This window comes from Lepidochelys olivacea, assembly GCF_965140295.1.
Source record: "Lepidochelys olivacea isolate rLepOli2 genome assembly, chromosome: 2".
Lineage (NCBI taxonomy): Eukaryota > Metazoa > Chordata > Testudines > Cheloniidae > Lepidochelys > Lepidochelys olivacea.
In genome coordinates this window covers 189,024,941-189,038,175 of record NC_140412.1, presented here as the reverse complement: position 1 = coordinate 189,038,175, position 13,235 = coordinate 189,024,941, and the positions used below count along the sequence as shown (strand labels likewise).

Here is a 13,235-nt window from a genome sequence, read left to right as displayed (position 1 = left end):
GGCCTCTGCAGACTCCAACAGAGCCTCATGTAACCAAGACTACTCTTCCTGGAGCTGATGGTTGGAGAACATCCAGCAGCTTATGCATATTGTCCTGCAGAAATTCCACCTGGATACCTAAGGTAGCCTAAGGTCCTTATGTGTTAAACTGTTCAGGCATCTAGGGAGGAGGAGGAGGAGCCTGGCACAGATGAGTCATCCAGAGAGGATGAAGAGGTGGTTTGCTGTGCCAACAACAGGTCCTGGTTTTGCACCACAGGATCTGGTTAGTCACACCTGAGCCATTCTTTTTAGGTTAGAAGTCTGAGGAACTGTCCCTGACTGAGGTGTAAACAGAGGAGGTTTTGGAACAAAATTGATAAATTAAACAGTACTAAGTCACCAGAACCAGATGGTATTCGCCCAAGAGGGTTATGAAGGAACTCAAATATGAAATTGCAGAACTACTAAGTGTGGCATATAGTCTATCATTTAACTCGGCTTCTGCACCTGGTGACTGGTGGATAGCTAATGTGATGCCAATTTTTTAAAAAGGCTTGAGAGGTGATCCAGACAGTTACAGGCTGGTAAGCCTAACTTCAGTACCAGGCAAATTGGATGAAAGTATAGTAAAGAACAGAATCATCATATACATTGATGGACACAATTTGTTGGAAAAGAGTCAACATGGCTTTTGTAAAGGGAATTCATGCCTTACCAATCTATCAGAATTCTTTGAGGGGAACAAACAAACATGTAAACAAGGGTGATCCAGTCAATATAAGCAGTCATGGGATAAGAGAGAAGGTCCTGTCATGGATCAGTAACTGGTTAAAAGATAGGAAACAAAGGGTAGGAATAAATGGTCACTTTACAGAATGGAAACTATAATGGGATTCAAAAAAGGACTAGATAAGTTCATGGAGAATAGGTCTATCAATAGCTATTAGCCAGGATGGTCAGGTATGCAACCCCATGCTCTGAGTGTCCCTAGACTGTTTGCCAGAACCTGAGAGTGGATGGCAGGCAATGGATCACTGGATGATTGCCCTCTGAAGCACCTGGAATTGGCCACTGTTGGAAGACAAGATACCGGGCTAGATGGACCATTGGTCTGACCCAGTACGGCTGTTCTTATGGATAATCCTGGAGGCACAGAGGGAAAAGGCTCAGTAGTCGCTTGTAGCTATGGTTTGGGAATGAGAGCCACTAATGGGACTGGTGATCTTGCTCTGGAGTGAGTCGAAGAGTAAGACCTCAAAAACCGAGGCATGTCATAAGGAGGACACTGGGCAAAAGGATATGGCATTGGTGGTCAGTAGGCACCGGGTCAAGACCCCCAGTCCCGACTGCAGGAATGATGCCAACCTTGGTACTCAGGCATCAGACATCATAGATCACCATATTGGGTGATGACAGAGAGGATGACCACTCTAACCAGAACCTCGAGGGGTCTCAAAGATTCTCTGGTGACAACAGGGACGTCAGCCCCAATAGGGTGAACAAATGATCTGACCAATCTGAAGCACAACATGTGGCATGATATCAGTGGTGAAAAGGGAGAGGGAATCAGCACCAGCAGTACTGAGTAAATCATGCTCCCACACAATACCAGAGAAGGCATCTGCACAGAGGCTGTCAAGGTTCCTTCCCCGACTCTGAACTCTAGGGTACAGATGTGGGGACCTGCATGAAAAACCTCCTAAGCTTATTTTTACCAGCTTAGGTTAAAACTTCCCCAAGGTACAAACTATTTTACCTTTTGCCCCTGGACTTTATTGCTGCCACCACCAAGCATCTAACAAATTGTAACAGGGAAAGAGCCTGCTTGGAAATGTCTTTCCCCCCAAAATCCTCCCAATCCCTACACCCCTTTTCCTGGGGAAGGCTTGATAAAAATCCTCACCAATTTGCATAGGTGAACACAGACCCAAACCCTTGGATCTTAAGAACAATGAAAAAGCAATCAGGTTCTTAAAAGAAGAATTTTAATTGAAGAAAAAGTAAAAGAATCACCTCTGTAAAATCAGGATGGTAAATACTTTACAGGGTAATCAGATTTAAAACACAGAGAATCCCTCTAGGCAAAACCTTAAGTTACAAAAAGACACAAAGACAGGAATGTACGTTCCATTCAACACAGCTTATTTTATCAGCCATTTAAACAAAACAGAATCTAACGCATATCTAGCTAGATTACTTACTAAGTTCTAAGACTCCATTCCTTTTCTGTTCCCGGCAAAAGCATCACACAGACAGACTTTGTTTCTCCCCCCCCCCCTCCAGCTTTGAAAGTATCTTGTCTCCTCATTGGTCATTTTGGTCAGGTGCCAGTGAGGTTATCCTAGCTTCTTAACCCTTTATAGGTGAAAGGGTTTTTCCTCTGGCCAGGAGGGATTTTAAAGGTGTTTATCCTTCCCTTTATATTTATGACAGAGGCCAAGGATGGTACCGAGTTTGACAACAAGATCTGCTGCCAGGGCAATGACAGTGTAGAGAGGGCAATGACACCTGCATCAAGGGGGCCTTCAGTGTTGGGCACAGCATCAGCCTCAATTCCACAGCCTGAGATGTGGACAGTGCGAACTGCAGTGCAAAGAAACTCAGCACCTCTGCAACACAGTCAGAAGATGCCAAGGAAACAAAGGAAGATGAAGCAGTAGACATAATGGCACCAGAAGACTCCTGAACTAGTGGAGAGTTAGAGACTGAAAGGCAAATCAGGTCTGAAGCCACCTGATATGCCAACGGCATGGAGACAGTCAGCGCTGGTGCTTACATCATCAGTACCAGATTCAATGGATGCCCCATGACTAGACCTGGAGTCAACAGTATGAGCTCTCACTGATCTCAGCGCAGTACTAGGGAATGATTGGATGGACCTGCTCCATCCCATGTGCCGGAAGGAGTACAGTGCCGGGCAGCACTCCTCTTGAAAGGTGATGAAGAGTTTCCCCAAGCCATGGCACTAGGGTTGCCAACCCTCCAGGACTGACCTGGAGTCTCCAAGAATTAAAAAATGTCATGTGATGAAATCTCCAGGAATACATCCAACCAAAATTGGCAATTCTACATGGCACGGTCCCCTTTAGTCTTATGGGACCTCTTTCTTGCCACACCAAACGAGGGACAATGACTCCTCTTCCTACTGGGAGAAACAGCAGGGTCTGAATTTGGACCGGCATCACTTGCTGGTTACATAGGTGACCGCCAATCAGACGAGTGCCTTGGTGTTGAAGCAGGCCTTATGGCCTGCTCCAGAAGGTGCTGCTTCAGCTGTAAGCCTCTCACCACCTGAGTTCTCTTGTTGAATGACTTACAGATGGAGCACTATTCCTTTATGTGTCCCTCACAGAGGCACAACAAGCACCTCATGTGGGGATCGCTATTGGGGATAGCCCCTCCTTGCAATGGACAATGTTTGAGCCCTGATGAGGGCATCACACAGGGCAGACAACTACTCAAACTAACACTAAACTAAACCTAAAGTACCACTAACTATTATATAGAATAAAACAAGAAAAACCTCTCAGAAAACCGAGACTGAAAATGCAAGGTGAACACACCTCACTGAGCTCTGACGCTAGCTGTAGGAGGTGAGAAAAAACTTGAGGGGGATTGGGGCAATGCTGTCCTTACATAGCTAGAGGAGGGTTAGGGCAGCAGGGTATGAGTGCCATTCTGTGGGTATTTCTGGGCAAAGTTCTAGGGCTTTGGTGCACTGGATGCACGCTTATATGAAATACATGGCTGAATCTACTCAAAGAAGAACTATTCTTAACTCATTAGCTGGGCAAACATGGATTTGTTTAAATCACAGCCCAAGAGCTGAGGGAAATTCTTGTCTTGTTCTACGAGAAACCATGGAAACAGTATCACTGAGATGCAACTTGGATGTCCCACAGAAGTTCTATTTGTGTCATTGACACACTCTGTACCTCTGTGCACCGGAAACCCCATATTCACCACTGTGATCGGAGTATTATAGGTTTGGTACAGAGTATGTCTTGCGCGGTATCGTTTAAAAAGTCTTGATTTGCTGAGCATTAATATCCTGTTGGATTGTGTGCACTATCATTTTATGTACAGTTATGAAGTATTGCTATATATGTTAATGAAATATGTTGTGAGGTTGAGGCAACTATCTCTGGCCAGACAGGCATTGATGGCCCATCAAGAAGAATCTGCTATCCCAGAGACTCCTTGGAGAGGGCATGTATGCAATGAGGGCTGTCTAACTCCCATGTCACAGCAAGGATCTTTCTAGTTTCGGGAAGGAAGTATAAAAGAGGGACAGTGACATCACCACTTGGCCTCCCTCCTCCCGCATCTCCACACCTGGAAGATAAAGACTTTGAACTGGGGAGAGGAGTCCTAGGCTGAAAGCGAATACAGCCTGTGTATTGAGGACTATGAGCTGTCTGTAACATCTATTAGGGTGAGAAAAGCTGTTTGATTCAAATCTTGCTTAGTCTGTTAAAGTTAGAATTTAGGTCTGCAAATTTATTTTAAATTTCTTAATCAACTTTGCTCTCTATGCCTGCTACTTAAAAGCTAGCCTTCTGTAGTTAATAAATCTGTTTTATAATTTACCTAAAACAGTGTGGGTTTAGTGGAGGTGCTTGGGGAATCTCAGCTCAGATTAACAAAGGCTGTTGCACGTTCACTACCCTTTATTGGAGTGGTGAGCTAATTAATGAGTTTACACTGTCCAAGGGAGTCTTGAGCAATATGAGAGGGTATACGTCTGGGGGGCAAGGCTGGGAGCTGGAGTGATTGGCTGATGCTTCTCTCATTATGATTCATGAGTGGCTGAGAGAGCATTCCTGCAATTTAGCTCGGTGTGAATCTCCACATGCTGATGGCTGAGTGATCACAGCTCCTGGAAGGGTTTGCTGTTTGTCACTTTTATTGCACTGAGAGAGACAGCCCAGACTAGGAGAGTTTAGGGGGCACAGCAGTCCCACGTTCCAGGTTGTACTCCAGGGATCCCATCCCAAGTACTGAATGGATTTGGTAGGCAAACATCTGGCAGAAAAATCTGTGACACCAATTCATCATTACTTACTACTATTTTTGTTTTATTGTTTACATCAAAAAAGTATTTAAAACAAATATATAGTCAAAATGGATTGGATATCAAATTATTCCCCATTAGAGCAGCAGTACTGTACTTACTGAGGCAGCAATGAATCTCTAATGAGACACAGAAGCTTGTTGTTTGAGTCAAGGCTCTCCTCTTTCTCCTCAGCCATGACCTCGTGGCTCACAAGCAGTGATGTGGTTTCTGAAAGCAACCGCAAGCTGAAGAGTCTCCATTCCACTTGAAAATAAATGTGCCAAGAATGTGACCACACTGAAGTCTAATTAAAACAAAATGTGGAATTCATGGAAATTTTAGTTGATGTGGCCATGTACTTACCATTCTGACTATGAACCAAAGAAATTAAGGGTGGGAGGATATAGTCCACAACCTAAAACAGAGCATTAAAAAGATCTGGTTTAGATCATTCAGAAAGAAAAAACAGAACTCAGAAATATATACATAATCTGTTTATTCCACTGCTAGAGTCTTTAATCAAAGGGATGAACTGAACAATCATGGAAATTCATCCATAATCACACTTATTAGGCCACCAAGTTCACTTTGGTCTAGTAAATCACTATAAAGTCATAGATAACATCTGTATATCAAAAACAGTAGTATCAATGTTGGCACAATTTACTGAGAATTCTTTTTAGTTTAAAAAGCAGAATTTGGTGCCGAATTTAGATATTAAAGAAGCTAAAATAAAATTACCACGTGTATTAATCCCCATGCTCCAGTCCATAAACTAATCAGATGGGATTAGGAAGAAATTTCCTCCAATGATAGTTAAGGTACGTTGTGGAATTTTCACACCATCCACACCTAAGCATTCACCATCATCAATTTCAGAGAGTGGATACTTCAACTAGATAAACCATTGGTTCTTTCCAGTACAGTCATCCATAGGTTCCCATTGAGATTCAGATTTAGAGACTGAAGTCTTGAATTTTGAAAAAAATATACTCCAAGAAAATGTTTCTATACTCCCTAGAGTCACTGAGCAATATATTCCAGTCTGATACATCAAGTCCCCTCTTTAGTGAAATGATAGCTTATTTTTATCTTAAATTTTATGCAAATTCAGCCATCTAACAAGCAAATAAAAAGTTATTGGGAATGGAAAACTCAACAGGAGAAGAGATGAAAATCATCAGAAGCAATACAATACAGTAAACTAATCTTGAGCATCGAGGGCAGGTCACAGATCCTAAAACTGAGAAGTTAATATTACTAGTTAATCATTTCAGTAAACTACACAAATCAAATAATGAAAAGATAACACCACCACAAAAAAAAAAAATCAAGTGGAAACAAATTTCACCATGCCACCATAAGGTGGGTGCCTCAATTGCTCTGAACAGAATGTAAGATATGGTGTTTCAAAAATATGTATTTGTGGCTAGCTTCTTAGTTAGTATAAATCAGTTTAGTTCCACTGAATTTATTTGAATGTTACAAAAATGGCACATTACAATGGTTAACAATTCATTGTTTGGAGACTAATCATTTCATTTCATAGAGCACTCAAAGCCTTAATAATGTATAAGGTGCATTTTTCAATACTTTATCATTATGAAATCTTTCATAGCCTTTACAATACATATATAATAGAATAAGTAATAAAATGACTTAGCACTTCATAGCGCCTTTCAATGGAGGACTTTAAATTGCTTTACGAATGCTAACTAAGCAAGTCTCACAACAGACCTGTGAGATGGGTAAGAGTGTATGGGATCACTTCTTCTGCCACTCAATTCAGATCCTAGTTTAGGAATGCTCCTGGATTCCTTGCTGATGCTACTTCTCGCACAGAAAGCATTATTCACAGATGCTGCTATCATCTCTGGCTGGCTAGGAAACACCATCATCTTATGGCAGACAATGACCTGGTCTCAGTTATACATGTTTTCACCACCTCCTGCCTGGACTACACCAATGCCATACACATCAGCCATTAGGAAACTTTATTTACTATAGAATGTTGTAATGCGTCTCCTCAGCATACAGGCTACTTTAAGCGTACCAAACCTACCTCCTCTACTCTGTACCCTGGCTTCCCATAGAATATTCAATCAAATTCAATGTCTTGGTCCTTATCTTCATGGTGCTTTATTGCGTGGGCCCAGCATATCTTTAAAAAAAGCCTAAAGATCCAGGATGAAGGTCATGGTTGACAACTTTCCCCCTCAGTCACAATGGAACTTTCAACCATAAGTGTAAAATTCATCTGTGCAAGAGACAGAGCTTTCTTGGGGGCCAGTTCAAGAGCGTGGAATGAACTCCCCAGGAATTAAGCACTATCACAAACCTCACCACCTTCCCACTCCACGTGTAAGGTGCACTTCTTCAACCTTGCCTTCTCTAACACAGAGCATAGCATACATACTAAAACAAAAATAATTGTAAAATAACCCAAACCTAAAACACATCACCAACAAAAAATACAGACCAAAAGAAAACACTACACTGCATGCACAAATCCCCCATAGGGCGAGAATGAGAGGAAGAACAAACCATATATGACAGATGACAAACACACATTGTAATATGCTACTGGAAGGTACCCAGATACTAGGATGATGAAGACATTATAAGAACTTATACGCAATAGACAAGACTGGATTCCTACACCTCAGGGAGGAGAAAAGGTTAGTCAGTCTTCCATCATATAGTAGAGAGGGGAAAGCCCACTGATAATATTGTGGAACATGAAGGGGACAGACAGCTTTGTTTCCTTCCTTTGTTTCATCTACTCTTTTCTACATATATATGAAGAAATGGAGTCTATGCAGATGTAGTGGGGAAGGGTGTAGAAATGGAGGAGTGCTGCCACGACAACATGCTCCCTTTCCCCTTATGCGGAGGCTTCTTGGGGGTCCAGTTCCAAAGCTTTGCAGGGAATCAAAACTGATGCATTATCCCCTCTTCCTCCTTTACAAAACTTGCAGACAGAACATGCAGTAAGATATACTGCTTCCTCTCTATGCTGTGCAAGCCTCTGAAAGAGTCATGGGATGGGCAGGTACTTGGGCACCTGAGGTCAAGAGAGCTCCTGACAGAGTGACCCCTGCAGAAGCCAGAGGGGCCAGTGGTAACTTGATAGCAGGGTCTCTGGTGGCTCATTGTGAGGTTTAGGGGGAGGTAGGATCCCTGGCCTATTCTGTGGACATCTAGGGAAACAACTCCCTGATATGCAAGAATCAAATAGAAAATAAGCAATTTCAGGGAGTGTCTATTCCTGTGTGGATTAGTCCCATATAAGGGAGTACTGGGCCAATAGGTAGGTAAAATGATTTTTCTTTTTGTTTAAAAGGAATGTTCTTGTTTTTTTAAAAAAGGTTAACAAACACCATCTTTTCTTAATTTGCTATTGGAAACTAAAACAATTTCAATGTTGCTGTTGGGGAGCAAATGTTATGCACCACTCAAGAAGGCTTTGGCTAATTTTTTTAATTCATGACACAGTGATGGTAGGCAACTTTGTCTAAAGAAATCATCCTAACCTCTGGGACCTATTGAAGATACACATTTCTGGCTAGTAAAAGGATATCCTAGTAACCATTTTTATATTTAAAGTATTGATCTGGAACTGTGAACATGTCTTGCTTCAACTTTTAAAAAAAGCTTTAAGTTCCTTTGGGTGCTGGCATTTATATTCATAGATTCCACTCATGCCCAACCTGTAGCAATTAAAAGATATCCCTTGAGTAACAGTATTTCTAAAAATATTTTTTATGCATCATGTAAGATGAGGTAGCACTTTCCTCTACAGTAATGGTAAGCTGTACTTCCCAAAATAATTAGCACACTAGACCCTGCAAGTGGTAAACTAATTACAGTTCACACTATTAGCGGCAGATGCGGTTACAGAATCAGTTATGATGGATTAAAACAGATCTCTTCAACCTAGCATACTAAATTCAGGGCACTTTCCCCACTATATATGGGGTTTGAATGGCCATTTATTGGACACTGATACTGGTCTGGAGAAAGAGAAAACTTATCAATGGAAATGAAGCAGGCAAGTGACAGATTATTTTCTCAAAACTAATTGTTCATAAGCAATGGAAGTAGTTATTTTCAGTTAATAAATATATTTTTTTAAAAAGACATCCATTTGAAAACTGGGAAAGGATTCTGTCTGTATACAAAAGTGCCATACTTCATAAACTTTAACAAGCATTTGGGTGGACACAAAAATTAGTTCTGGTTATTGATAGTGATTGTTTGGATAAAGTAAACACTACCACAGAACTTTGCAAAACACCTGAATAAAACTTGAATATTTTTAAAGTGAAAAAAGTTGGGTTAAATTAAAAAAAAACAAACACACACACCCACATGACTCTGCCCTTTCTTAGGCTGGGACTAAAATGGATTCTTACAGCATTTTTGATCTACACAGAGCTAGGAAACAAATGAAGGGTTTGTCTACATGGCAAGTTACTGCACAGCAAATCAGGGCGTGAATCTACAGTGAACCAGCTTGCGGTTTGGTGGACATTGCTACAGCACAGTGAAAGTACAGCTTAGTGATAATTTTGAAGTGAAGTGAAGTGGGATAGTCACTCCTCACTTTTTGTCACAATATGTTGCGGAGTATGTATATTAAAAGGCACCTGCCTTCTTGCTGCAATTTATTTCAGAAAAAAACAGACCTTATAATTTAATATAATGCACGGATAGAAGGTACTGAAATTTCAGTTAATATTTTGAAAGAAACATGCATCTCTTTTATGGAGGTCACACTAAAAAGCACAGAATCATTATCTTAAGAAACCGTATGCTCTTGGAATGGTGTCTAACCATCAATTTACATGCTGATAGGTGTCTGAGATAACATTCACTTGAATTCACTCCAGATCTCTACTTAACTACTTCTGCAATTCTGCTTACAGTGAATTGAGTTGACTTAAAGATAAACTGCATATCCCTGTTCCACTTCCCATAACCTCTATCTACTTATCTATCTGATTCCTATCTACTAGTGGGGAGGACTAGACTTTCTTGACTGTTCGGCGAACACCCATATATTGTGGGTTGTTTACTGTAAACTATTCAAAACCAACAACAACAACAGGGATTTTAATTCCAGCTCATCTATTTTTGTTGTTGTTGTTAGTTTTAGTAGTTTTAGTTCTTACAACTTCACAACTTAACAGTCTGCTGAAAACACACACCCCGAAAGGGGATTGGAGAACTGAGACACAGTTTTTCATCTCTAGACCACTTGTTCATGTCAGTTCAGCTCAGTTTATTAATGACCAAAGGCTGTTGAAATTTGATGGCTGTTGAGTTTGGTGATTACAGTCCAATTTCCAGTTAACAAGTATCCATATAATAATAAAAATCAACACCATAACCAACATTAATTGGTACTCTTGGTAGCAGTCTCATGAGAAAGAACAAGGACTGAATGACCTTGAAGGCTGAAATACCCTTTTACTCTTCGAGGTGGATCTCTTCAGGTCGTGGTTAAGGCATACTGGCAGAACAAAGTGGGGAAACTTCCACTGATGTTCAGTGCTGTTCTTGTTCTGAGGCTAAAGTGGTCAATCCAGTTCTTTTGGCATACAAAATCATTTTAAAAACAAATAAATTTCCAGAGCTAATTTTGGACAAAACATCTGACTCTTTTTGCACCTTTTCAACTATTTGGACACAATAAATTGAACCTGAACATATCTGTTCATCTTTTAAATTTAGATCTTTCTATAACCGAACAAATCTTTTTCAATCAAAAAATAATTAAAACTTTTTTCTATTTTCTGACCATACATATTTTAAGTCAAGACCCTAATAACTACCGACTACTTGAAACATTCCGTTTATTAGTGGGAATTCAGCCAGTATGTATGCAATTGTTTCATGTTCTGCCAGGACTTACTGTTGAGCAGTGGAGTGTCAATAAGACTGGATGCTGTGTTACCACTTCGAATGCTGATAAGGTGGACTTAATCAGTTCTTCTGATGCAGCTTGACCTGTTCATAAAAGAATCATTGTCTTTCTTTATAACATGCTACAGTAAGAATCATAGGTGCTGGAGCTAGGGGTACTGGGGGTGCTGCCACACCCCCTGATTTGAAGTGGTTTCAATCATATATAGGGTTTACATTTGGTTCAATGGCTCTCAGCACCCCCACTATACACATTGTTCCAGCACCCCTGGTAAGAATAGATTCATATAAAGATATGAGAATGCCATAGATGAACTTACCTACCGCTCCATTTAAGTTAGTTTCTCCCGAATCTATTGATTTGATAAAATTCTGTAGAAAAAATAAGTAAAATATACACACTCAAAACGAGTTTAGAAACAAAGAACAACAAATGTTTTACACTCAAACATGCACCTCATAGCATCCTCATTAAGACTATGCTGTCCTTAATCATATTTAATATTTTTCATATATGAACATTGAATGCATTTGTATTCTAGTTCTCATGACATAATTTTGCAGTTCTGTAAAGGTTCTACGTACTCAAAAGTACTCTACAACTAGGCCCATTAAGTCGATTAATGTCAAGAAGTTTCCAGATAAATAGGAAGCAATTAAATAGTGTACTTGATTAGTAACAGAGCCTGCATTTTCTAAAAAGAGACTTAGAACTTTCTTGGATACTGCTATGTTAAAATAACTCATGAAAAAGACCAAAAACCCTCTGGAAAATGTAATTTTCTGTAATTGGGGCCATCTTTTTGATCTCCACACATAGTCCATTTTGTATGGATGCACTTACATGCAGGAGTACATAGAGAAAAGCATACTTTATAACCTACATAAATCATCATTCTGAGGAACAGTGAGCATAAAATATTAATGATTTGAGATAAGGAAATATGGAACTATTATTCCCACTGTTCTTGGCTATTTAAATCATTTCCTCTCGTCTGATTTCACTTTTATGCGTGTATATATCTTTCACAGGGGAGGCAAAGGACGTGCTATTGATACTTACTTGCGACAGAAGGAATAATTCTCAGCAGAATTTAATACACTATTACTTATATTTATCAAGTCAGAGTTTTATTGCACAGACAAAAGATGTTTTGGCATCATCTTTCTCACCTTCAAGTTATACACCTCATTTCTATACAGTATTATGGTAAAAGCTTTCAAATAATTTCATAGAACTACCAGTTTCTGCCCTGTGGATGTGAATGACAAATTGTATTTCTATAACATTGTTAAAAGTGCATCCAAAACATATTACCTTTTCCCTAATACCTAAGAAATGCATACAAGAGTTTTCTAGCTGCAACAACAGCATTATATCTTTGTTTTTAAATGATTACAGAGCAGGTCATAGAAGAATGGTTACTTATCTTAAAGTAACTGTGGTACCTTGAGATACTGTCAAGTGGATCCCTCTGTAAGTGCACACGTGATTCATACACGTGAGATTGATTGTTTTTTTTAAATAAGCAGTGTCCATCAGAAGGAGTAACAGTCTGAATGGTTTACTCCTGTCAATGTACAGAGTCCTGGCTACATCTAGTATGTGTAATTTCTTTTCTCGCAGTCCCAAGTGAGGTTTCAGGAAGAAATGTAAGTTGATAGATTAGTTCAGATGAATTTATAAGACCACTTTAGAGGTGAATTTCAGGTGAGGTCTTAGCACCACCTTGTCCCTATGGAATGTCATTTGGGGAGGTTACGCCATAAACACCTGAAGCTCACTCACTCTTCTGACTGGAGTGATAGAGACTAGGAGATTCACCTTCCCAGTGAGGTGATGTAGGGAGCATTCTGAAAAAGGTTCAAAGGGAGACTCCATGAGTCTAAGGAGGACTATATTGAGGTCACAGGCAGGAAATGGTTCTCTGACTGGTGGGGGTGTAGTAGCCCTTTAAGAAGTTTCAGTAGCATAGCATGAGAAGATTAGGGCAGGGCAGGAAACAGGTTTCCCATCCTGAGAGAATTTTTGAGATTTAAATTTTTTTCCCATCCCACATCTACTCAAAAATTTTGATTTGGATCAATCAAACTTGCTTATTTCAATTTCAAACCCTCCCCCCCCCCCGCTATGTTTAGTCCAAATTTCTAAAATTTCAAAACAAAAAAAAGTTGTTTTGCCTGGAAAAACTGAAGCTTTTCATTTAAAATATGTTGAAATATCCCATTTCAACAATTTCAAAACTTTTCCCCCTGAAATTTGAGTCAG

The 13,235-nt window shown here is 40.0% G+C and overlaps 1 protein-coding gene across 2 annotated transcripts in view; it reads right to left on the bottom strand.

Moving 5' to 3' along the window:
• The window catches only part of ULK4 (unc-51 like kinase 4), a 381,762-nt gene that overhangs the window by 220,571 nt on the left and 147,956 nt on the right, over positions 1-13,235 (bottom strand). For both annotated transcript variants that reach the window (XM_084619803.1, XM_084619802.1), the window contains exons 26-29: positions 11,287-11,338; positions 10,956-11,050; positions 5,402-5,453; positions 5,158-5,302 (exon numbers count right to left, since the gene is read on the bottom strand). In XM_084619803.1, the coding sequence (XP_084475929.1) occupies positions 5,158-5,302; positions 5,402-5,453; positions 10,956-11,050; positions 11,287-11,338 (344 nt within the window). The remainder of the gene's footprint in view (positions 1-5,157; positions 5,303-5,401; positions 5,454-10,955; positions 11,051-11,286; positions 11,339-13,235) is intronic.